This window comes from Saccoglossus kowalevskii, chromosome 5, assembly GCF_978046115.1.
Source record: "Saccoglossus kowalevskii chromosome 5, keSacKowa6.1, whole genome shotgun sequence".
NCBI lineage: Eukaryota > Metazoa > Hemichordata > Enteropneusta > Harrimaniidae > Saccoglossus > Saccoglossus kowalevskii.
The window spans coordinates 40,919,100-40,946,602 of record NC_140645.1 but is presented as its reverse complement, the minus strand read 5'-3'; the positions used below and the strand labels follow the sequence as shown (position 1 = coordinate 40,946,602).

Genomic DNA, 27,503 nt, shown 5'->3' with positions numbered 1-27,503 from the left:
AAATAAAAAAAACACACACAGATGAATAGTTCAACATTGTCAATAGTTTAGTATAAATGTTCGCATCAGGACACAGTTTACCAAGACATGCAGTCAGCTTATGTGTAAGGTTACCCGATACAATTCGCCGTTGATGGCGCTGTTCCACACAATTAAGCGTTTAAACGTTTCAATGATTATAAAATACAGTAGAAACACCGTCTGGAATGTTCGAATACAATTTAGAATCTAGAGATTTATCACTAGTATCTTGCTGCTAAGTAGCTGACTAATTAATTTTTAGACAAATTAATATTCATCACCTCACTTTAATTTCTTATTACGCTTATCCTAATTAGTCCGAGTCGCTGCACTGTATTGTGTATCTTACATTTAAAGTTGGTAAAAATAATTATCTCCCTTAGCTAGTAAGAAAGCTATAGTAAATTGTATAGGAAACACACTTTAAACATTGTAATTGCAGAAGTCATTCAGCAATGCTTAAAGGCTCCTTAAAAATTAAAATAATATAATAACATATCTATGATGTATTTGTATTTGTTTTATTTTATTTAAACATTTCAAATTTATAAATGGAATTTAATACTGGCATGGTGTGTGCCGTATTAAATACTGATTTATTTTCGTTAGGTATTTTATACCAGTATTTCTAGGCAACGCTAATAATACATACTGTATGCATATACTCGACCATTGCGCCACGTTGCAGCAGTATTCAATGTAGCTGAGCATACACACAGTAGAGACTCCACTGAAAACTATTTAGTTATTTACAAGTAACAGCTGGTAAGTAAATAAATTTATAATTTACACTAAACGAAATTACAATAATGACAGAACGCATTGCTTTACATTCACAATGCTCAACTAATTGCTTCATGAAAGGCATGTTATTAGCGCGAATACATTTTGTATGTGTATTTACTTTGTTTACAAATTCCTTGCCACTAAAATACATACACTTCGTATATGTAGTCGGACAAAAGAATATTTACAATAATGGAAAACATTCCAATGTGTCATGTATTTACTTAACATGCCCAGATATTGATTATACATGTTCATCGAATGTCCTTGTAGTACGTACAAATACAAATGACGTTTCTGTATTAAATACTATTTGCTACAACTAACAAAGTCAAGGTGAAATGTCTTACAGATGAAGCCAATCCCTAACGATTTACATTATTTCATTTACAGAAAATCACTATGAAAATGAAGCTCGCCCTTTTGGTAGTTGTCATTCTGCTGGGTACAGTGATACTGGTATGCGGATCTGAACCTCCCCCTGAAGTACGTGTGCATGACATTGTACAACGAAGTGCTGGGATGGAATCTGAGGGTCCCACTCGAAGAAGATTACATCACAGAGTAGCAAGAAGCGTTGGCATGGAGTCTGAGATGCCACCTCCAGGAAGATTACATAAAAGAGTGCAACGAAGTGATGGGATATAATCGTTCAACCATCCCTAACATGTATTTCCGTTTGTCTGTTTGTCGCCATGCATGTATATCCATAACGATAAATATTTACCACATGGAAACGGATTTTAAATTTGTTCATTTCGACGTTATACTTCAACTGGCCTCAATAATACTATAAGTGCCATTTTCTGGCTAATTGATATTGTGAATGCGAAAAGTAACTTATCACATAAACGAAATTGGTAATTAATAAAAAAAACTAAAACAGGCTACCAAGCATTGGTTTAAACAATGGTGTTGTGTCGGATGGGGAAAATAACAAGTCAACCCATTTTGACCACTATGCACAACGCACACAATTATTCTTACCCTGTTTATGCATGTATTTATGTATGTATGTTCCTTTAGATATACAGATCCACCTCGGACTTTATTTTTAATGAAATCCCACACAAGTTCTAAGAAACGAGAGCTACAAAATATTGCAATTGAGGAAATAATGGACAGCATTTCAAGAAAAAAAAAGCAGTTTTGTAACACACGAATGAAACAAAAACTACATTTCCTGCATAGTGCCCCAGTGAAAACAATAATTATAGTGATCGATTCAACCACAGTTTGCAAAGCTCACCTTGAATAGTCTGATAACACATCAATACAGGAACTCTGACAGCAGTCATCACAGTAGAGCTCAATACAGGAACTCTGACAGCACAGTCACCACAGTAGAGCTCAAAACAGGAACTCTGACAGCACAGTCACTACAGTAGAGCTCACCACGGGAAATTTGACAACACAGTCACCAGAGTAGAGCTCACCACGGGAAATCTGACAACACAGTCACTACAGTAGAGCTCACCACGGGAAATCTGACAACACAGTCACCACAGTAGAGCGCGCCACATAAAATCTGACAACACAGTCATCACAGTAGAGCTCAATACAGGAAATCTGACAACACAGTCACCACAGTAGAGCTCACCGCGGGAAATTTGACAACACAGTCACCACAGTAAAGCTCAATACAGGAACTCTGACAGCACAGTCACCACAGTAGAGCTCAATACAGGAACTCTGACAGCACAGTCACCACAGTAGAGATCAATACAGGGACTCTGACAGCACAGTCACCATAGTAGAGCTTAATACAGGAACTCTGACAGCACAGTCACTACACTAGAGCTCAATACAGGAACTCTGACAGCACAGTCACCACAGCAGAGCTCAATACAGGAACTCTGACAGCTCAGTCACCACAGTAGAGCTCAATAGAGGGACTCTTACAGCACAGTCACCACAGCAGAGCTCACCATGGGAAATCTGACAGCACAGTCACCACAGTAGAGCTCACCACGGGAAATTTGACAACACAGTCACCACAGTAATGCTCAATACGGGAAATCTGACAGCACAGTCACCACAGTAGAGCTCAATACGGGAAATCTGACAACACAGTCACCACAGTAGAGCTCAATAGAGGAACTCTGAAAGCACAGTCACCACAGTAGAGCTCACCATGGGAAATCTGACAGCACAGTCACCACACTAGAGCTCACCACGGGAAATTTGACAACACAGTCACCACAGTAATGCTCACCACGGGAAATCTGACAGCACAGTCACCACAGTAGAGCTCAATACGGGAAATCTGACAACACAGTCACCACAGTAGAGCTCAATACAGGAACTCTGACAACACAGTCACCACAGTAGAGCTCAATACAGGAAATCTAACAACACAGTCACCACAGTAGAGCTCAATACAGGAACTCTGACAACACAGTCACCACAGTAGAGCTCAATACAGGAAATCTGACAGCACAGTCACCATAGTAGAGCTTAATACAGGAACTCTGACAACACAGTCACCACAGTAGAGCTCAATACAGGAAATCTGACAACACAGTCACCACAGTAGAGCTCAATACAGGAAATCTGACAGCACAGACACCACAGTAGAGCGCAATACGGGAAATCTGAAAACACAGTCGCCACAGTAGAGCTCAATACAGGAAATCTGACAGCACAGTCACCACAATAGAGCTCAATACAGGAAATCTGACATCACAGTCACCACTGTAGAGCTCAATACAGGAACTCTGACAGCACAGTCACCACAGTAGAGCTCAAAACAGGAACTCTGACAGCACAGTCACCACAGTAGAGCTCAAAACAGGAACTCTGACAGCACAGTCACTACAGTAGAGCTCAATACAGGAACTCTGACAGCACAGTCACTACAGTAGAGCTCAATACAGGAAATCTGACAACACAGTCACCACAGTAAAGCTCAATACAGGAACTCTGACAGCACAGTCACCACAGTAGAGCTCAATACAGGAACTCTGACAGCACAGTCACCACAGTAGAGCTCAATACGGAAAATCTGACAACACAGTCGCCACAGTAGAGCTCAATACAGGAAATCTGACAACACAGTCACCACAGTAGAGCTCAATACAGGAACTCTGACAGCACAGTCACCACAGTAGAGCTCAATACGGAAAATCTGACAACACAGTCACCACAGTAGAGCTCAATACAGAAAATCTGACAACACAGTCACCACAGTAGAGCTCAACACAGGAACTCAGACAGCACAGTCACCACAGTAGAGCTCAATACGGAAAATCTGACAGCACAGTCACCACAGTAGAGCGCAATACAGGAAATCTGACAACACAGTCACCACAGTAGAGCTCAATACAGGAACTCTGACAACACAGTCACCACAGTAGAGCTCATCACGGGAAATCTGACAGCACAGTCACCACAGTAGAGCTCAATACAGGAAATCTGACAACACAGTCACCACAGTAGAGCTCAATACAGGAAATCTAACAACACAGTCACCACAGTAGAGCTCAATACAGGAAATCTGACAACACAGTCACCACAGTAGAGCTCAATACAGGAAATCTAACAACACAGTCACCACAGTAGAGCTCAATACAGGAACTCTGACAGCACAGTCACCACAGTAGAGCTCATCACGGGAAATCTGACAGCACAGTCACCACAGTAGAGCTCAATACAGGAAATCTGACAACACAGTCACCACAGTAGAGCTCAATACAGGAAATCTAACAACACAGTCACCACAGTAGAGCGTGCCACAGATAATCTGACTACACATTCATCATAAGAACAGCTGACTAGTATCAGCTGATGGCTGCTTTAACTATAGCTGATTATCGTTATTACCATGTGGATACATATATTTTTCATGTTATTTAACCATAACTTCACTTCTTTTTATCGGATTTATTTCATTGTTGTATGTAATTATCAGTATTTATTATCTTTAGTTATGTTATCAAGATTGCGTAGTAGTAGCCAAATTTCCTATAGATTTATGCTGTTTTCGTGACGCAAAGAAAACACACTTTGGCCTGTATTCAGCCATTTCTATGAGTTTACATAAGTGTATTCTCCCTGATTGGCTCAATAAAAACAACCAATCATATTAATTGACGCCAAGGATTAAAATTCTAAGGTGTGAATCCACCCTTGTCTTTAAATTGACAAAGAGTGTTAATTAAGACAGACTTCATCCTTTGTACTCCAAGTGATACATTGTTCCAAATCGTCCTAGCGTATGTAGTTTTCAACTAGCTCTATCTCATTGCTGTACAACTGAATAAATGCGTGTTCACCATTAGAACATTGCACACTGGTATACCGTCTACTGCTTGATGTATCTACAGTCTATCTGGTGAGATTTAAACATCCTATACTGTTTGTGGCAGTTTCCCCCCACAAAATTGGTGCCGAGACCAGGATTCTCAACTAGACCTCTACGACTCAACGTCAGATCACAGCAAGCAATCATGCCAAGAACAGTTCAACTCACCCAGAAGCGGGATAAAGCTCGGACGCAACTCCGAAGAGTCCTCGAATCAGTTGAACTACTAGTCAATCAGTTCAATGAGCTACAAGACAAAGAGACCGCTCATCAAAATATACGCGTGCAGCAAGTGACGATAGAAAGAAAACTTAACGATCTCATCGCCGCTAACAAAGCAGTCATGGACGTCGTCGATGTTGACAGCCAAGAATTCGACGAAACAGAGTCGTACGAAGTCGATGTCAGCCACCGATGCACCCGACTCACGCTATTCTTGGAGGAACAAAATGCGACAGCCCAACGCGGTCAGCAGACCCAACGCGAGCCAGTCCAGCAAACCCAGGCAGCTAATCCGCTGCAACATCGACATAAATCAATACAATTACCCCAGCTCAAGATACCGACGTTCTATGGCGATTCACTACTATGGTCTTCATTTATTGACAGTTTCAACGCCGCTATTCACAACGATACGCAAATTCCACTGGTCCAGAAGTTTTCTTATTTGCGTAGTTTCACTGACGGAGAAGCTGGAAGACTAATCGACGGACTCCCGATCACCGAAGTAAACTACACAATCGCCTACGATCTCCTCAACAAAAGGTATGGACAAACCCAAGATATTATAAACGCTCACATGCGATCACTGTGGAACAGACCCGCACCGGAAAACAACCCAGCAAGCCTACGCCACTTTCACGATGATCTAGAAACGACCATCAGAGCATTAAGAGCCCTTGGACGTGACGAACAAAACTTCGGCGAGCTGCTAATACCAATGCTGTTAGACAAGTTACCTATCGATTTCCAGCGACAGTTAACGCGTGCGAAAGGAAGAAATGCGTGGACACTAACAACACTCAACGAAGCTATGATTAATGAGATAAGTGTACTTTCAGTCGGACATGAACCCACTATGTTTCAACCCGACACTTATCAACCAACCGTCTCTGCGTTCCGTACACAGGTAAATCGAACCCCAGTCGATAAATGTAACGAGACCAATCCTCAGAATATATCTGCCTTCCACGGATCTTCACAGCGACGTCGCCCGAGACAGTCCACGACGCGATACTCGAAAGGGAAGAATTACCAAAACTGTGCTTTCTGTGAGGAACCACACAAGTCGCTCAATTGCACAACGTATAACAATTACAAAGATCGCATAGACATTGTGAAACGCAACTCGTTGTGTTTCAATTGCCTCGGCAAGCACGCAGTGCGAGCATGCAGATCCCGTTTTACGTGCAGACAATGCCAAGGTAAGCACCACACGTCATTGCATACGGACAATAGCAATTCAACTTCAAACCCCAAATCAACCGAAGTGAACGTCCATTTCTCGCATGCTACTCGTAATTCTGAATCTCGGATTCAATCGGATCGAAGAAGATATACTACGCCTGAGCCCAAACTACGCAGAACTCTGCTGAAAACAGCTTAAATTCCTACATCATATAATGGAAATACTTTACCCGCCACAGTGTTATTTGATGAAGGGGCCGACCGTAGCTTTGTTACTCAAGGGTTCGCCAACAAATTACGCGCTAACGTTCATTCATCAGAAGTTCTCAATCTCAAGGCGTTTAGCAACCCGCGTACCGGATATAAAACCATCCCGCGTACTACATTGAATTTACATAAACGTGATGGTACCGCCGCTCCTATTGACTTGCTTTACGTCAACGAAATATCCGATGATCTGATGAACAATGTCACCGCGGACATTTTACAACTGCCGTACCTTCGAGAATTGGAACTAGCACATCCCATTTCAAGCGAACCAACGATAACAATTGATATTCTCATAGGAGTCGACAAATACTGGAATTTCGTTGGTGACCACATAATTCGTGATCCAGGGCCTACAGCTGTTTCATCGCCGTTCGGCTACCTGCTTTCCGGACCAACACCCACTGGTGAACCTCGATCATCACGAGTGCAAACTTTCCACATCACCGCGTTGCCTTCAACCCAGGACCAACTAGAAGCAAACGTTACATCGTATTGGGATCTGGAAGCCATCGGTATACGTGACGCGATAACCACTTCGGACGAACTCACTAACAATCAAGAGCAGTATAAACAATACACTGACAATTATTTATCACAACAAGATGGCAGATTCATCGCTAAACTACCATGGAAGGCGAATCACAACCCTCTGCCTACAAACTACAAGTCGGCAGAGAAACGTACACGTAACATGATCCACAAATTACCACGTGACATTGTCAGTATTTACGATAAGGTAATTTCTGACCAACTAAATGGTGGATTCATTGAAGAAGTCACCAACGACAACACATCCGTCGGACACTACCTGCCTCATCGTTCGGTAAAACGTAACAGTGCCACCACACCAATACGTGTAGTATATGACTGCAGCGCCGCGACCGGAAACGGCCAACCGAGTCTCAACGACTGCCTAATCACCGGTCCTCCGCTTCTAAATAACTTGACTTCAATACTACTCAGATTCAGATCGAACCCTATCGCATTAACTGCCGATATAGAAAAGGCATTTCTGCAAATACGACTTGATGAACACGATCGTAAATACACCAAATTTCTATGGCTATCGGACAGCAACGATGTGAATAGTCAGTTCAAGACGTATCAGTTCAGTTCGGTCTTATTCGGGGCGACATGCAGCCCATTCATCCTTAATGCCGCCATCAAAACACTCACGGATGACAACATTGAGATTCCAGCCGCACGCAATCTCCAACAAAACATTTACGTGGATGATGTAATCACTGGTTGTGATAGTTCAGATGACGCCGCTCAATTCTATAAAGAATCAACGGACCTCCTCGCTACACGTCATTTTAATTTACGTTCTTGGAGCACCAATGATCCAACACTACGGGATGCCATAACCAGTAGCCATCGAGCGAGCTCAACAACCCACGTCAACATTCTCGGAATGAATTGGAATTCGGATACTGACCAGCTCAACGTGAAATCACTTGAACCACCGAACTTTGGTCCGCTCACATCGAAACGTGACGTTGTCAGTTATGCCGCCAGCCTCTACGACCCACTAGGCTTATTTGCACCAGTACACGTAAGAGCCAAATTATTGATCCAACAATTATGGAAATCAAACCATAGTTGGGATATGCCTATTTCAACGGAACTGTTGCCTGTTTGGACAAATATCGCCAATGATTTATTTCAAGTCACAAATCGAGACATCAATCGCCGATATTTTGCTGACACGGACAACAATAACATTGAAATACATGCGTTTTCCGACGCTTCAGACAAGGCTTATGGTGGGGTAATTTATATCACAGCCGAAGACGGTCAAACTGCGCTAGTAACGGCCAAAAATAAAGTTGCGCCGATCAAAAAACAAACATTGACATTACCGCGTCTGGAGCTGATGGGTGCTGTCATAGCAACGAGACTAAGTCAGTTTGTATCGAATGCGTTATCAACTAAATACAACATCACCAAACGCATACTATGGTCCGATTCACAGATTGTCTTACATTGGTTGAATAATCGCGGCAAACAAGATCTATTTACCCGAAACCGAGTCAGCGAAGTCAACAAATCAGAACAAGAATACAAGTACGTGCCGACCCATCACAATCCTGCAGATCTGCTCACCCGTGGAATAAATCCCGCAGTACTACACGATTCTCACTTGTGGTGGAAGGGCCCAGAATGGTTATGTAATCGTGAATCCTGGCCTAAAAGTGAACTTTTCAATTCGAATGTGCAAAGCGATATATCTGTCAATCACTTACAGATAGAAACCACTCAGCAGCCCCTCGAATCGATTTATACACATACTAATCAGCCTGTTGATGACCGCGAACGTACCATGAACGACACCAAACGTAATAATTCTGACACTGAGGGAATACCAGCCGGCATTCATCAAATTATTGATATTCATGCGTACAATGACGTACATCGCCTTCTGCTTGTAACAGCATATGTGTTACGCTTTGTCAACTTATTGAAGAAACGTATCATAAACAATGACAAAACGCCGCCAGTTTCGAACACCAATAATCGTCCACAAACAACGATGCCTTCAGCAACGGAAATTATTAACGCAGAAACGGTTTGGATACGAGCTATTCAACACACGGAATACGCTAGTATAATCACCGGTCTTAAACGGAATAACCACAAGATTGGACCTCTGAGTAAACAATTAAAATTATTCCTGGACGAAGACAAACTACTAAGGACAGGCGGTCGTATACAGAACTCTAAATTGGATTACAATACTATACATCCAATTCTCCTACCAAGTCATCATCAGTTTACAACAATGATTATAAATGCAACGCATCTCAGACTGAACCACGCTGGTTCTCTGGCAACTACCACAGCTATACGCGAACGCTATTGGGTTCCGTCTATTCGTCGCGTCGTAAATACCATTCTCCACAAATGTGTGACGTGTAAACGAGTCGATGGGCATCCTTACTGCAAACCAATACCCGCCCCATTACCAGATTATCGCGTACGTCAAGCACCCCCATTCTCAACATGTGGTATTGACTACACTGGGGCTCTGTTTGTCAAAAACCCACATAATAACACTATCACGAAAGCTTACATCTGCTTGTTCACGTGTGCTATAACCCGAGCAATCCATTTGGAACTAGTGCCGGATATGACGACAACCACGTTCATGCTAGCCTTTAGACGCTTCGCCGCCCGACGTTCAACTCCCACGATGTTGATTACCGACAACGCTACAACCTTTGTATCGGCAGCTAACGAGCTTAAAGAAATCATATCAGACCCAGAAGTTCAATCATTTCTATCAAAGAATCACACTACTTGGCGATTCATTCCCAAACGTAGTCCCTGGTTTGGTGGGCTATATGAGCGCATGGTGGGAATTACTAAAAATGCCCTAAAGAAGGTATTAGGCAAGGCGTGTGTTACGTATCATGAACTTGAAACTATCCTCACAGAAATAGAGTCTTCAATAAATGACAGACCCCTAACACACGTGTCTGCAAGTGTTGACGATCTCACACCATTAACGCCATCGCACCTCATCAACGGACGGACAATTACTAGCCTACCACATGCAGTACCCGATGATGCAACGGACATTCCGAGCAATCACCGCGTGTTAAACCGCCGCTATCAACACATTGCTTCACTCCAACGCACTTTCTGGAAACGCTGGTCGGCGGAGTATCTTACTGCTCTTCGAGAAAGACACCTACTCACCACGAAAGGCGTGACAACTAACACAGTCAAAGTCGGTGATATCGTGTTAATTCACGATGATATTCGGAAACGAATCAACTGGCAAATGGCCAAAATAACGCGACTGTTTCCAGGCAAAGACGGTATTGTTCGTGTAGTCGAGCTCAAGACGCGACACGGGATGACAAATCGAGCCATCGCAAAACTATATCCGTTGGAATTAAATGCCGGCGTCCCGACGAACACGCCTCCGCTCAACGATGGGGATATCCCCAGAAGTCATGTGCACGACTCCAGTCCCAGTTCAAAGAATCGAACGCTTCTTACACAACGCAAATCGAATCACGCAGACACTTCCCGTTTTCAACAAAAGCAGCGAAAGGCTTCTGTGTTGGCTAACAAACGCATTAATATGCTTATCAAGAAAGACCTCGTCTAAGGACATAAATGAGACTTTTATATAGAAAACAACACTTTCTTCAAACTTTATTGACTCTTTAGTTATGTGACTAATCAGTCTCATTTGTCAACAAGTAATGTATAACTATTGTAAGCATTGCCTTATCGTACAATGACTATTTGATGACATTATTATTATTATAGTTCTAGTAATAATTTTCGTATTTTCTTTTCAGCATTTTTTGATTTATTCTAGTATTTAAATAACATTCATATCGTCCACATATGCCTTGTATCGTACAAGAGTATCTTCTCCGCCCCCGGGAGTATATCGTTATTACCATGTGGATACATATATTTTTCATGTTATTTAACCATAACTTCACTTCTTTTTATCGGATTTATTTCATTGTTGTATGTAATTATCAGTATTTATTATCTTTAGTTATGTTATCAAGATTGCGTAGTAGTAGCCAAATTTCCTATAGATTTATGCTGTTTTCGTGACGCAAAGAAAACACACTTTGGCCTGTATTCAGCCATTTCTATGAGTTTACATAAGTGTATTCTCCCTGATTGGCTCAATAAAAACAACCAATCATATTAATTGACGCCAAGGATTAAAATTCTAAGGTGTGAATCCACCCTTGTCTTTAAATTGACAAAGAGTGTTAATTAAGACAGACTTCATCCTTTGTACTCCAAGTGATACATTGTTCCAAATCGTCCTAGCGTATGTAGTTTTCAACTAGCTCTATCTCATTGCTGTACAACTGAATAAATGCGTGTTCACCATTAGAACATTGCACACTGGTATACCGTCTACTGCTTGATGTATCTACAGTCTATCTGGTGAGATTTAAACATCCTATACTGTTTGTGGCAGTTTCCCCCCACACTGATATACCTTATAGTAACTCAATTTGTTTATACATTCAAATGTTCTGCTCAACAAAACCTGTACTATCAGTTGGGGTCTGTAACTAATGTGTATATCACTGTACAAAGAACAGTAATACTATTTCTGAATTAAGACGTGACTGTTTAGAAAAATCTACGAATGAACTTGTGATAACGCCCGATTTTGCTGAGCAGCGCCCTCAATGGTGGGTTTTGTCATCAGTCATTTGTTGTGTTAGCGCTGGAAAATTTTTTAGTTGCCTTTCGATGTAATTTCTTGGAGTCAGCGTGGGTAAAATTCAAGTTTTCAAAAGCCTAACTGTCTCTACGTTTGTTTTCTTCGTGAGTATTACTAAAGTTTTAAAAGGTATTTAAATAAGATTAATAAGGAAATAATTATCTGGAAATAATGCACGCAAAACATGTCTGATATTCTCTATGGTGGTCTTAAAGCGCGGTGGTCGTCGCGCAGCGCGTGTTCGAATTCCATGTACATAAACAATGTATTTAACACGCGTTGTATACGTCGCTATGAGTCCCATATCGAACAGGACGCGACGCGACGACTGCAGCCCTTTAAAGCACCTGATATTATAACTTAATATAATTTACTGTTTTTGGAATTTTTTTTTTCAGTGGGTGAAAAATTGTTGTTAAACCGTAATTTTGATATAGCATTGTTGTTAATCTTGGCGATTTTTATTTTGAAGAAAGACTGTTCCGTAGAATAATAAAATATTACTATTGAATGAAAGGTTGTTTTTACCAGAATCTTATTGATTATGGTATCCATTACATTACCGATATCTTGGAAAATATCGCATATCGATATAAACAAATACAAATTTTATATATGATGAAAATTAAGGTCGATTACTCCCATATGTTCTTTTTGTCAGTTAGAAGTATACAACTAGGAATAACTTATTGTATTTCTGTACCAAGTCAAGGGCAACATGATGGTCTACTTTCAAGACATCTATTACAGCTCTGGTAGAATTGCCTGCTTCTTCAATATGGGCTTATTACCGATTATTAGAAAACGACATCTATATCGATGTAAGATGAAGAACAACCTACCTACCTGTAAATTTGGAAACTCGATGTGTTAAAGAGATAATAAGTTAAAACAAATAATTAATTACAAATTCGCTAAACCAACTATGTAAATCTTTATTGATAAGAAATTTCAGTGAGACTCTAGTGTAGAATTGAAAGACATCGAATGAGTTATAGACGGAAGTAAGTGCACGTCTCACCCAGGCCAAAACTCATAGAAAAACGCATACACATGATTTTGGGGGAAATCAATGTTTATCAACCCAAACATCGCATACGCGCTGCGCGATGACAACCGCCCTTTAAGTTTTAACTTCATGACGAATGTGTGTATGGAACCCAAGATAAACTTGTGCTATTGGCCTGTTTATTATGCAAATATCTTGACTACCTTGAGTACAGTTTCCATAAAGAATAATGCAGAGGTATTATTTTAATGACGAATATGATTACCGTTACTATAGTTCTATACGACTGGATAAATGTACTGGAAAAGTGATGTGACGATTTCCAACTCATCTTTATATTTTGCTATTACAACACAATTTCATTTGAACAAATAATGGATATTTAAATTTATGACGAGATTTACCCTTAAAATAAAATAAGCTTATCGACCTTTATATATTGAAACATTAGCTGACCAAATAAATCAGATTGATTTATTAGACGGACATAACAAACATTTGCTGTATTCTGCCACGAATTCATTTTCCGATCTATATTATTTTTTCGTAGAAATAGCGATTATGCCAATTCAGAGGCTGATGATCTACCTTTGATGATGACGAGGTTATGCCAGTGACTTGCGCTGAATTAATGTTGTTACCTGGAAATACATTTTGACTGTTATGCGTTTCTAATATTGATGATGATTTGCAAATGTATTGCAGAATTGTTGACAGAACTCCTTAATGTATTCAAAGGTATGACCCCCTCTCAGAATATATATACATTATATATTGTTTTAGGAGGCATATTTTTGAACTGGTTGTAAGTTTGGTTGAATTTCTTGTAATTCTGTATAGTGTATTCTATCTAATTTTAGTGTTTCATATTTTTCGCTCGATGTATTAGCACCATATGTGTTACATTATGCTATTCGAATGTGGATAAATGATCATGTAATAAATGAGATGTGTATTCAAATGAACCTAGAAACACGATCTGAACTGTAAGTGTTTTATTTACATAAATGACGCATTGAAGAACGTTTGCTTTGAATGGGAGCGGCAGTTGCGGTTACCAGTTACCAGATTTCGTTTTGTGTGCACTGTTTTAGAGATCAAGTGCCGCCTAATTATAAACAAATTCACAAACTTTGTCAACTTAGTAGAATAACGCACCGAGCGCCGTGTTATGTAGCGCCGAACCACGTAACCGTCGTAACAAAGCGGTTACTCGGTGACCTCTGAACTAGTGAACCCTTCACATATAACCCTTTTATATAGGTACAGGGACAGGCGTACCTCTGGCGAGAGAAATGATACACACCAGTTTACCGTTCCTATTGTTTACCGCATCGCTGAAATGGTAAGGATTATTCATAACCTGCAAATTGTGGAACATTCTATACTTCGAAAATATCTAATCTAGTCTAATCTAATCTAGTCGTCTAATCGATATTCAAGCTGTACCCGGAAGTGATAAACACATCATTGTACAAGACATATATAAAATATACACGGTTAATTTAGTTAACTAAGAATTACAGAAAGCTTTACTAATACATGATCACAGGAAAATCTGATTTCGTGGCACGAGACTCCGGCTCGTTGAATCGGAGTCACAAGGTGAGCGCTCAAACAATGCATTTCTTGTTACGGCAACACCAAAACAAACATGAAAGTATAATCTGAATCGGTTCATATAGATCGAAATGGCAATCTCGTACTCGCCTGTCGGGAGTACCGGATGTGATACGATAGACATCATATGACTTGAGACAATTTGAGATTAGTATAATATGGTCATTGAACTAAAAACACGGTATTGTAAACACTTATTTTATACAGGATTAATGCATTTATTTGTTCATTGTTTATGTATTCAATTCTTGACAGTGTTAAGCTCCTATCAAACACTAATTACCACCATTTAAACATTTCAAATTTGAAATGAGATCCTGTGAGAGTTTTTTATGCAGTCCAAATCAGCCGAGAACTATGGGAGCCCAGTGAATTTGATTCTATAAGGTTGATAAATACAGTTTTATTTTCGCTTTGGAAGCGGGTTCACAAGAGTTCAGTAAAAAACAAATTATTTGACCCCACCACCCTTTCTCAAAAACGTAGCATGTGAATGGGAGTGAATTATAAATAAATAAATAAATCAATAATCAATAAATAAATAAATAAATAAATAAATAAATAAATAAATAAATAAATAAATAAATAAATAAATAAATAAATAAATAAATAAATAAATAAATGGCTATTGGTATGAAGAAGTAGTTGCTGACAATCTTATTCGAAATAGCAATGACACTCGTACATTGTCTGGGTTCTTCCGAACAACAAAGGGATATTTCAACTGTCAATACCATTAGGTGAGCTTTCAACTCTCTGTCCGCAATATATGGTCTCGGCCTATTCACTGTGCCTTGGCTATATACATCTATATTATTAACACGACATTTTTTTAAACCTTAGTGAGTCTCCAATTAAATGAGCATGATTATTTCAGAGATGTTTCACGGTCATTACATGTGATAATTTTTGATAACCGTGACAATTACATATATACACGTTCTACGGCATGGGTGATATCGATTAAGAAAACAACACAAATTAGCATACACCAAAACGACAGACACAAATTTAAATACAAGAGCCGCAGCAAATGATTAAATACATTGTAAAATACATATATACATTCTTATAATAAAACAACTACCACGGAGATACATAAAACAATTAGGAAAAACAAATAGAACCGTATGTTATGTATTACTGTGTTAAGTTTTGATAATGTTTTTGTTTCAGACATATTTTTAAATCGTCGTTTTATTGTTTTGGCATGCATTGTTCGTATATCGTCAATACCATATATTTGAGACACTACGCTCAATTCCAAAACTCAACAGAATATTTATCAAAGTGTTAAATAAAACACAATGAAACACAAGTATGTCATTCCTTAGAACGGGGGAGGGGGTAAATACAAATTCTTATTGTAAAACCTGTAAATAGCCATCATAAAACGACCATCAATCATCGCCGAGATCTCGTTAATAGCAGCATTGCGTCCTTTGTGTTCACTGTTCTCAATACCGGAGTTACCATGGTCACGATTACAGTAGACGCAATAAACTCCGAGATTTATACACCTTTAGTGTGGCGAGGGAAAACGCGTGTCACTTGGCAATCTCGCTTTCAGTCGGATATAAGCCGCCATTTGCAAATCAAGTTCATTCTTATGATGTATTTTCCTTGTAGATATGGGTTCCATCGTTTTAGGAGGCCTGACTACTTTGCTCGTGGTTTTATTATTAATTTGCATCTCATTAGCTGTGTTCTACATATACTTAAGAAGGTAAAATGGTAGTTTACTTTCTATGAACTTGTATAGTTCTTTGTGTGTACTCCACTATGCCACTCTATGATGCAATGGGCACTTAATCATCACAAAATCTTCATTTCAATGAATTAACAAGTTTATATTTTCAATTCAGGAAGAAGAAAACGTGGAGACAAGTTATCCCAAAATATAAAGGTATAATTCTTTCTGTATTTCTGTACAAAATCACCAAACCAAATTTGAAGAGATCACATGTCACATGTCACAAAACAAATCTTACTCTAAATAAATAATATTTGTAATATTTTACCTCCAACCATGCAAATGTGGATTAAATCAAATCTGAAAATAGTTGATTATTATCGCTGGCAAGCAATCCATTTTTTTCAATAAATAGCGCCATCATGTGACGAGGCTGGAAGAAATAATAATTTTTTGGATGCAAATATTACAAAAAAAATGTCTTTCTTCAAAATGACTGACACTATGAATAATACTGATTTCACCATACTAAGGTCACAAACCTGCCCTGCAATCACAGGGCGTGTATTGTTTTCACAAGTGTCTAGAGTAATATATTAGAGTTCAATACAATTAGGTTTCGCTAGGCACGATGACTCTAGCAGGAATGGTGATGCCGATAATATATTGATGACGACAAAATTGATAGACACTTCTCCAGTTCATGACACTACGATACCAAGTGATGCCTTGCCTCCAGCAAAGACTAAACATCAGCCAATCAACGTGGCAGATCTAGCAGACTACATAAAAAGAAAAAATGACGCTGGCGAAGGTTTTAACTTGAAAGCTGAATATGAGGTACAGACATATTTCTTTACAGAGGGTAGAAACAGCCACAAATAATCTGCAAGTTACAGTTGACTACTATTAGGCACATTTCGCCTGTACCTGTGGCAAAAATAACGTGTTTGCTAAGTTGAGAATTGGGTCCTTTGTGCGACCGGCTGGTGACAAATACCCACGGCATGCCCCAAATGTATTCAGGCAAGTAGTCGCATTCACACGCGTCTCAATACCCACTGCATGTCCCGAATGTATTAAGGAAGACAGTCTTGTCTACATTCGACTGGGATAGTACAGTCATTTAATCTATATAGCTTAGGCGTTTAGATTTAATATATCAGAACTATGGTGGTGTATTCTCTTCTCTTTTTCGTGTTTTTTTACAAATTAGGAACTCAAATACGGTCAGCTTGGAAAATGGGAAGTAGGTGTGAATGCCGCAAATATATCAAAGAATAAATTCACCGACGTTGTGGCGTGTAAGTATATATTTGTAACCATTACCATCAAGTATTGACGTTGTTGCTCAGAATTTAAATTTATCTACATGTGCACATTAAAGACGTGATATGCCATATTTCAAACAATTATGCATCTAGTAGTGAGATTATACACGACCAGCTATCGGGGGCAGTTGATACATAGCTGGGTAGGAAGGGGCCCCTGAGTGCTCAAAAGTGTGACCATTTTTATACCATGGATAGTGTCAAAATCTATACCCATATTTATACCAAAGTGCCATTTCTGTCATCACTGTTTATTCCAAATAAAACAGTTACCGTATTTGCTCTTTATTTCACTGAAGAATTTGCGCCCTCTTCTATTACGTGTCAAATCTCAGTTTAAATGTTGATTGCCTTGTTTAATTTATGGGTTTATGTATATATGGATCTGAGGCCGGGATCTGAGGTGGAGATATTCGCTCATATACGGACCCATAAGTATACCAAATCGAAAAAATATTACTAGCTACGGGACTAGCTACGAACTTGAATGCACAATATGGCGAATCTGATGACGTACTAAGACACTCAAGTTGATTACAGTTTAACTAATGCTACCATTCCTCACAATCACGACTATCCCGATTTCTCTACATAAAGAACAATTCCCCATATTTAGTCACCAAAACCATGTTCAAAATCGTGTGACGTCACTGACTATCAGAATGATACGTCAATTATACCGATTGTGTTAATGGTTTGGTTTACGAACTGGTAACAGTGGTAAAATAATTACATTTGTTTTTCATAGACGATCACTCCCGTGTTGTGCTTGCCACCATTGATGGCGATGTTAACTCGGACTACATAAATGCATCTTATATTAATGTAAGTTTTTTTTTCAAATCTTTTCCGGCATCTCAAAGTAATTATCTCAAACATTTCAAAGCAAATAAAACAAAGATAAATGTTCATAACTCCATAATTTTATTTTGTTGATTTTCAGGGTTATAGAAATGTAAAATACATCGCCACACAAGGTGGGTAACAACATAACAAATTCCATTGCCTTCTCAGGACCAATTTGTTCTAGCAAACTATACCATTTTGTAATTATGTAAATTAGCATTAGTTTGAAGCTATATATAGATCAATTCAATTGCCAACCCAATCTTTGAATTTCATGGTTTTTATGGTAGTTTAATTCGACATTGCCAACTTGTTTTTATGCTTATTTGCATTTTGTACATTTATAAGATGGAGTGAAATGATAATATCTTCAATATAGTACAATGCTTTTTTAGAAATACCTTCTGTGTTTTGTTGACATTAATTTTTAAGATGACGTATAAGTAAACTCTATGTATTGTTCGAATACAAAACATTTCACCGTAGTATATCTGCTGAACAGTGATATGCGATAGTAATGACTATCCTCTCTTCAGGTACCATGAGTAAAACAGAAGCAGACTTCTGGAGAATGGTTTGGCAGGAAAATACGAGAACAATACTGATGGCAACGAATCTCATTGAACAAGGACGAGTAAGAAAGTACCTTAATATAAAAAAATAAATAAATAAATAAATAAATAAATAAATAAATAAATAAATAAATAAATAAATAAATAAATAAATAAATAAATAAATAAATAAATCAATCAATAAATTAATTAATTAATTAATACATTAATTAATTAATTTAATCTTAGTAATAAGTTTACATATGTTGATCAAATCCCTAACTCAAATATTTCTATTATTTTGCATCACGTCATTGGGACCATTTTGACCACGCAACAATGAACAGAGAACAATAAAGCCATTATTCGCAGTAGTTACGAACTCAGAACCACATAGTGGCCATTCCGCTATAAATATTAAAAGTGTGAGCCACACAGTAATTGGTCTTTAAAAACAAGTCATAGGACTACTTTGCTCAGACAGCTGTTTATATACGTCATTGAAATACATCAGTAACCATTATTTTCTTACTATTCTTATTGACACTTCGTAATAGAAATGAATAATCTACATTGCGTTTTGACAAATACATCATGGCTGCAATCCTCATATAGTGTTACTTTGCATATATATATATATATATATATACATATATATTGTATTTGTATTGACAGAAAAAGTGTACGCAATATTGGCCCGACTTACACAAAAGTCTATCGCGGGGAGTGTATATTGTGAAAAACATCCACGAAGAACGTTTTGCTGATTCGGTTATTAGAACCTTTCACATTTCCGAGGTAAATATGCACAGTTATACATAATATCAATGGTTTATAAGATGGGGCATTGATATGCGAAACAATGCCAGATAACAAAACAAAATAAACGAGTTTGTAAATATCTTATTTATTTTTTGTCCAAGCTGTTATGATCGCTCTGTTTAGTTGCAAAGTGTGTTACATGTGCGTTTTGCGTTTTTGAATACATGACATCTTAATACTAAGAGTCAAACCCATAAGACATCCTTAATTGGACATTTTATTTGTGTGTTTTCATTTGTTTTACACTCTTGTTTATATTTAGTATTGAGTTGACTTCTCGTCGATATAACCTAAAACTTCAGTGTATCACACACACTTACTGAAAACCTGTTGTAATTCCTGCTAGATATTAAATATACATGAAATAAATACTATTTAATATTAGTACATATTATACAGTGCTTTTAATAATAAATTATAAAAATATACTGGCTCAGAGGAACCAAATTGATTATCTTGAACTAATAGACTTTTGTCACAGTGTAAGGTCTGCTTTCTCATCCTCCTCTTTCCCTTTCTTCTCGTGCTCTCTCTCTCGCTTGAAAAGATGTAATTCACGTTCCAGTAGTATTAAATACAGCAATTTAATGACTACCTAACAGTACAAGCTGGTCTGACAACACCGTGTTCTCTAGATCTGAGCAGTTACGAAATAGTCAATTTAGTCATGAGATTACTGACAATAAGATCTAAATCAGACTCAAAATCTGAATCACAATTACAATCCCACTTCTGACACCAAAATTATAAGAATGTTTGCAAATGTGTGAATGTAAGATCCAGCGTTCAACAGCTGCTTCTTTTATGCTTTCAGATTTAATAATGCAAGGTCAGCTATTATGCTAATGAGGTAATGTAAGCATGCTCATTAAAGTTTACACGTGTTTTTGTGCATATACGTTCATTCTTTCTTGTTCAAACATTACAGATAGATAGACCACGTGATGTAAGAGAAGTCAAACAGTTCCACTTTACCGTATGGCCTGACATGGGGGTGCCAAATTACACATCAGATGTGTTGTCGTTCTTACGTAGAGTGAAAACTAGTAATCCCACTAATGCTGGGCTTATGGTGGTTCATTGTAGGTAAGAGTTACTGTTAGTATGTGACGCCTTTGATGCAAACATGAACTCATGAAACCATCGATAAAAACCCGGTGGCTATCCGTTGTGGTCAAGTACTATTAGAGCAGAAGTAACACCCACATCATAGACACAATTAAGTGTGCTTAACTGATTTATGAATTATATTTGTAGTGCTGGCATTGGTAGGACTGGTACTTTTATAACCATAGACTCTATGCTAGAAATGGCCAAAGAAGAAGACCAAGTCGATATTTTTAACTTTGTTGCAAAAGGTAGAGAAGACAGAATAAACTTTGTTCAAACCTCGGTAAGATAATATTGAAAGTTTAAATTTCGAAGTTTTTCCCTTATGTCAGTGTTTATGACAAATTGTTTGTGACATTTTTTATTTTAATTAAATAACTAAATAAGTGATAAAGCACTATAGTTGGTTAATTTAAACGAACTGGGAAAACATAATAACTAAAACTGAGTGTAGTTGCGAGACATAATATCGGGAAATTGGTTCATGTGCATCATTCTTGGCTATTTATAAAAAATAAATCGGGCTGTAATAGGGTATGTTGTCAATTACATAATTACGAAGTAATGTATTTCCACTATCCTGGTATTCCAGGACCAGTATGCCTTCATATACAACGCGGTATTGGAGGCCACCCTGTGTGGGAGCACGGAGATACCATGCAAAGACCTGAGAATAACCCTGGAACAATTAAAGAGAAGGAGTGCAAACGGAATAAAAACAGGTCTACAACTTGAATTTGAGGTAAGTAAATGACTATCGATTTTTTTTTAATTGCATTACGGATATACACTGCGAATACTTTATTTTAAGTGGTTTATGTTACTAACCATCAAGGGATCATAGACTGTAACTTACTTGTACCACATATGTCACGAATTAGGAAGTGGCCACTCGATTTGCCGCGTAGCTAAGTTTATAATCAACTTGCATGCTAGATAATGAGGTCGATACTGCTCATATATTATTAAAGAAGTATATAGTAGCAAACATTTAACCGTGCTGTCAATGGTCAATTTGAGATACAAATTGCTATAATTCTAAGCTCACTGCAAAGTCACTTAAGCGATTACATGCAATACCATAAATCGATACCATTTAAAACGCATGTAAATGACTAGTACACGCGATTGATCATAATTAACTACTAAACATATGATCAGGAGATCATTACCGATGTTTTTTTGTTTGTTTTTTATAAATTGCTTTAACTATCAAAATCAACTGAGAATAATAGTCGTTTCAGTAATTTGTCAAAAAAGGTCTTTCGGATTTTGTTGTAACCAAATAGATCAATTATGAGTTGTTGTGACACAAGTGGCATTGTGTACAATATATCTAACAATTAACCGCCTTGTTACCCCCCTCCTACTTAAAACATCTTACAAATATTAAATAACACCAAGTGATCGAACGAGCTTTATTGGTTAATTGAAAATGTCACGTGCACTTGAATCCCCCCAAAAATCGTCTGTTACATGAAGTTGAAACGAGTTCAACAAATTCTAATAGTGAGCGTTGGCAGCATTGACTTCCAAACTGTTACATGGAAAATCCAGGTTATGACGAGAATGCTGAAAAGTATGCACGAATGTAGTACAGTGATCCTATCGACTGACGCGTGGCGAGGTTTATGCGTTACTGTATATTTAAACTTTCTGTCTGCTATAGAATTTAATGATAGCACGTCCACGACTGACATAAATGTGACGCAAATAAGGAAGACATTTGAATGAGTCCGTATAACTTTCGAACACGTCTATTCGTTGTTAGATGTATAAAATGCTGTGTACCGGCTTAAAAGAGTTGTACATTAATTCAAAGCATAATCTAATGTTTTTTTCACAGAATCTTGATAAGTTGTGTCCAACCCCACATAGTGATGAATATAAGTCTGCGAACGAGCCAAACAATGCACATAAGAACCGATATCCTGACATTTTGCCACGTAAGTACACTCTGTCATTTTCAACCGGGAATTATGGAATGTCGGATAAGACCAATCTTCATGGACATCTAATAATTATGTAAAATGGAACGAGCACGAGAATGCAATATTTATTTATAAAAATATACTTTGTCCATGGTGAGCAGACAATGTGCAGTGAGCCGGCTCTGCGTCCACATTTAAGTAATTCAATAAAAAATCACAGAGGTATGTATTGTCGATTTAGGTACAGTTGAAACATGGCCTATAAGTTATTTTCTTCATACAAGTGCGAGTATATCGCAAGTGAAGTAGAGAATGTCTTGCGTGTTTTTTATATAGAAGGATTAAACTAAATCGCCAGCTTCTAAATTGATTATACAGCTTTAAATAGTATGAGGTTATTACGAGATACCGCAAAATATGCACGAGGACAGTACATATTATACATTTTTCCTCTCAATGATACATCATAGGAATGCTAAAATCCAAATAGCTCAGAACAGATTTAATGACAATTATGTAAGAACCAATAATTATTCGTGTGGTTTAATTACAGTTGATAGTAACAGACCATACTTGATGACACCTGCCAAGAAAGGCGACTACGCGAACTACATCAACGCAAGTTTTCTTTCAGTGAGTAAAGATATCGCTCCTTTGTTTTTACCAAAGTGTAGAGGTACATTGTAGGACCTATGATCTAATGCTCTAAATATTTTACAAATAGCTGAAAAATTGACCCGTGTTGAAAATACATAATTACCAGACAGTGGATTGCAAATTACCACGTTTCTTGGTTGATCTGGGGTCGATGGTATTGCGCTTTATGCTTTAAACAATATGCCACCGATTCCAGACTATGTTAAAACGGAAACAAATATTGTAAACATAGATCCTTGTATTAAAGCAAAATAATCCTGTACAACTAGAATCATTGACGATTACATATAAATCATATTTATCTCTAGTCTTATGCACATAAAGATGCATTCATTGCGACTCAGATGCCATTACCCGATACTGTGGGGGATTTCTGGAGAATGGTGTACGACTGGAAATCTCTGACAATTGTTATGTTGAACGATATGACGGAAGATATGGTAGGCATTGTCAAATTGATTTCTCAATAGTTGCATCGACAATAATACATCATTAATAGGTTATAGGTTGAGTAAACTATACTAATCATTGACATCGTGACAATTTACTTACATTCTTTCATAAACTACAGGTCGAGACATTATAATGTATATCGCGTCACAATCCACAGTATGCGATGCATCTATATATTTGACAGCACTGTAGTATTTTAACAATAAACAGTGAGGCGAGTATATACGAATGTAATGTTCGCCTTACTTTTGCCCCTTCAGCAAGACGGACAATACTGGCCAGACGACGGACACATTCAGTACGGTCCATTACGTGTGGAAGTGTTGTCCGAGCAACAACATGGCGATGTTATCGAAAGGAAGATAAGTTTGCAACACGTGGACAAAATGGTATGATGCTCTTATTATACTATAGGCATGTACATAATAGAACAATGACAAGACGCGAAGATTGGAACTGTCACTACAAAAACAAATATGAAAAGCCAATTATATTAGAAATTCAATATTATCTAAATTTCAGAAACGAATAATTTAATATTTTTTAGCACAGCCTGCATTCATATAGATACTTGTAATTTACTACGGATTTATGAAACTAAATTTTACATCTTTCCTGTGACACTAAACATCAAATTTATTAACTTGTATTTTTGCAAATTAATACATCATAGTTTTATTTGTACTAGGGAATTGACAACTCTCGCTTCATCACTCAGTTTCAAGCAATCAACTGGCCCAATAACCATGATACTCCTATCTCATTGAATGCAATGACAGACGTAATGGCGATGGTGAAAAAAAATCAATCGGACGTCGTACCGGTAATTGTACATTGCAGGTGAGTTCAGAGAGGTAATTTACTATATACTATCAACCGCCACTATTTGTTTTTCTCAGAGCATAATGACTCTTTTCGACTAACCCTAATAAAATGTTGTCTATTGTAGACAAATCAAATACGTATGTTACGTATTCATGCGCGTATTTAACGCTCTTGCCTCTCAGAAACATATTTTTTAATTAATATTTGATAACATTTAGAATTTCACTGTTTCTCTGTGAACAGCAATACCAAACAAAGTTAATATACAATATACCACTTCTACTTAATAAAAACAATAATCTTGAAAATATTAAAATATACTTTATTATCTATGGCATGTGGAATGGCTTTTAGATATTTGCTGAGACACTGGGGCAGCATATATATTGACACAATGTGTATATGCATTTCTCCTATTCAGTAATGGAATAGGCAGAACCGGTATATTTTGTACTATGGTTGCTGTGAGTGATAAGATTAGAAGAGAACAAACTGTCGATATATTCCAAGCTGTAAAGACGTTACGACTCAACCGTCCTGGCATGGTGGAGTCATTAGTAAGTAAAGCGTTTTTACGCTGAAAAAAGGGTCGGTATATTGAAGCTGCGCAAGCGTCAGAAGGCCATATTTTACAAACAAGCGTCTACCCATGAGCCTTTGCGTTTTTAGTGTGTATTGTTATCATCGCTTGGGACTCAAGTCCCGCGCGTGCGCAGGTGACGATCCTACCGCTTTAGGTATGGTTTTGAAGATTTAAATGCATTATTTTATGATGTTATCACATTACTGTGATTTTCAGTAAGGCATGGATATCCTGGCATTTTTGTTTCCGATTGTGACACTATTTTGTCACATTTTTCCAAAATAGGCACAATACACATACTGCTACGACGCCATACTTAAGTATCTAGATCAATTTGTTACGTATGAAAACCTTATGATATAGGTGAGTAAAATATTGTGCTACAATTCTATCGTTAATTTTCGACAGAAATTGGTTTACTGTGCATCGACTATACTCGAAGGTCATTTGGGGAGCGATAAGAACATTAAACATTCATTAATGGGTTTTATGAAAGGAAACTACAGTTGGTTTCCTAAATACTATGTCAAATGCTTATGTCAGAAAAGTTTAAATTATAAACAGTGTAGGATAATTGATAGTGCTGTATGTTATATTGCGTTTAATAATCATTCATTTGAACACATTAATAAGCTTAAGATTGATTGATTATCGATGACAGTAAAACATTTCATGTATTTGAATATATCATGAAGATCATAACAAGTTCTGGTAGAAAATTGCTGTTCAACATTGTATATTGCAAAAATATATCAGAATCTATCAAACATACTTGCATTGTATTTTCAGGTGTCCCCATTATTGGAATCTATACGTCGTCTACGTTTATAGTCAACATAAATATTGCTGTATTTGGTGTTTATGCTAGTCCACAGTCATGGAGTATATTGTGCATGCTCAGCACAGCATTTTAGAATATTTTTACGGTACTCATATCTATCAATCTTTTGCAAACTTTTTATTGCAGCATAGTTTCCAGATGTATTTCCTTTTTTTTATTTTAAATTAGTTTTGCACCCGTCCTATTTTATGTAGTGAATCGAGCCCATATCGAGCAGGTGGTTAAAAATATTGATATATTTGGAGCAGGACAAAAATAACCAATCCCATGCGTTATGTTGACTTTTGATTCTAATATTCGACAGAATAGAATTATTGATATTCTTTTATATTTTACTCAAGAGAAAATGTTTTAATATTAAACATGTTTTACTTGATTGTTTTGTATTAATCTATCTTGTTTGTTTTACATGTCGGTAAGTTTTTAAATTAGTATTATGTCATTGATCTTTGAGTAATAAATACATCAGTCAGAAAATATATACACATTTCACATGCAGATATATCATGTGAACGTTTTGAGAAATTAGAACAGATCTCAAGTTGATGTCCTTCCCACCTCAGACAAAGTGTACTAGTAAACTGCTCAAAAATTTGGGACACAAATCATGAATAAAAAAATGATATCTAATTTTTCACAGTAACATTCAGAAATTCACCGTTCATTGTTACTGAAATATGCTTACTAATAATATAAGCACATGTCAAATATGAATATTATGTACCTGGGAGGAAAATAGTCAAAGCTATAATCTAAACATTGTACCCAGATAATATTGTTCGTTATCAAATAAATAAATGTTATTATTGTTAACAAAGTTAAAATGCCTCTCGTGTAATTGCCAGATTGAAGCAAATAAAAAGGCATACGAAACAAAATTACTGTAACTACCGTACAACATTTTTCAACTGACATAATGTTTTCCAATAAAAATATGAACATATAAGGTACTAATTTTTATGAGAGAATGATGTAATTATCTACTTCACCATTCAGTTATAAATTTTCAGACTTTAGACAAACCTTCATGTGATAATACCAAGTGGAAGGTTTTAATGTTGAAATAAAATAGTATCCTGTCAGTAAGAATTTTGTGAGTAAGTGGTATAAATAATGATTCAATTGTACAACATTCATATTGAGAATGAGATGCTTAGAGCAAATGAGTTTTATAGGAAGATATAGTTGGCTGGAGAAGAATTTTTAATACTAATCAAGTAAACCAG

At 37.3% G+C, this 27,503-nt stretch overlaps 2 protein-coding genes and 1 long non-coding RNA gene across 3 annotated transcripts; all 3 read left to right on the top strand.

Annotated features, from left to right (window-relative positions):
* The first annotated feature begins 658 nt into the window (after positions 1-658).
* On the top strand, positions 659-1,695 carry LOC144359859 (uncharacterized). Its single transcript, XR_013422088.2, has 2 exons — positions 659-786; positions 1,201-1,695. It is a non-coding gene; the product is annotated as an uncharacterized LOC144359859 (long non-coding RNA).
* Positions 1,696-5,255: 3,560 nt separating this feature from the next.
* On the top strand, positions 5,256-10,907 carry LOC146746140 (uncharacterized). The gene is made up of 2 exons (XM_085499005.1): positions 5,256-6,534; positions 6,757-10,907. Exons 1-2 carry the CDS (start codon positions 5,256-5,258, stop codon positions 10,905-10,907), a joined length of 5,430 nt encoding a protein of 1,809 aa, XP_085355131.1.
* A 3,287-nt stretch (positions 10,908-14,194) lies between these two features.
* LOC102807308 (receptor-type tyrosine-protein phosphatase mu-like) lies at positions 14,195-27,101 on the top strand. Its single transcript, XM_078007762.2, has 20 exons — positions 14,195-14,359; positions 16,264-16,360; positions 16,500-16,540; positions 16,944-17,167; positions 17,544-17,631; positions 18,407-18,483; positions 18,602-18,635; positions 19,041-19,138; positions 19,731-19,853; positions 20,806-20,963; positions 21,135-21,270; positions 21,580-21,729; positions 22,834-22,933; positions 23,472-23,551; positions 23,884-24,015; positions 24,289-24,417; positions 24,717-24,868; positions 25,275-25,410; positions 25,722-25,799; positions 26,226-27,101. Exons 2-19 carry the CDS (start codon positions 16,266-16,268, stop codon positions 25,797-25,799), a joined length of 2,031 nt encoding a protein of 676 aa, XP_077863888.2. The 5' UTR covers positions 14,195-14,359; positions 16,264-16,265; the 3' UTR covers positions 26,226-27,101.
* Positions 27,102-27,503: the final 402 nt, after the last annotated feature.

Bases quoted from the DNA above. Each gene is read 5' to 3' on its own strand.
- LOC146746140 (XM_085499005.1), top strand. From the start codon at position 5,256: ATGCCAAGAACAGTTCAACTCACCCAGAAGCGGGATAAAGCTCGGACG. The intron at 6,535-6,756 runs GTAAGCACCACA...TACCCGCCACAG, and splicing joins TACGTGCAGACAATGCCAAG to TGTTATTTGATGAAGGGGCC.
- LOC102807308 (XM_078007762.2), top strand. From the start codon at position 16,266: ATGGGTTCCATCGTTTTAGGAGGCCTGACTACTTTGCTCGTGGTTTTA. The intron at 17,632-18,406 runs GTAAGTATATAT...TGTTTTTCATAG, and splicing joins ATTCACCGACGTTGTGGCGT to ACGATCACTCCCGTGTTGTG. The intron at 21,730-22,833 runs GTAAGTAAATGA...TTTTTTTCACAG, and splicing joins GTCTACAACTTGAATTTGAG to AATCTTGATAAGTTGTGTCC.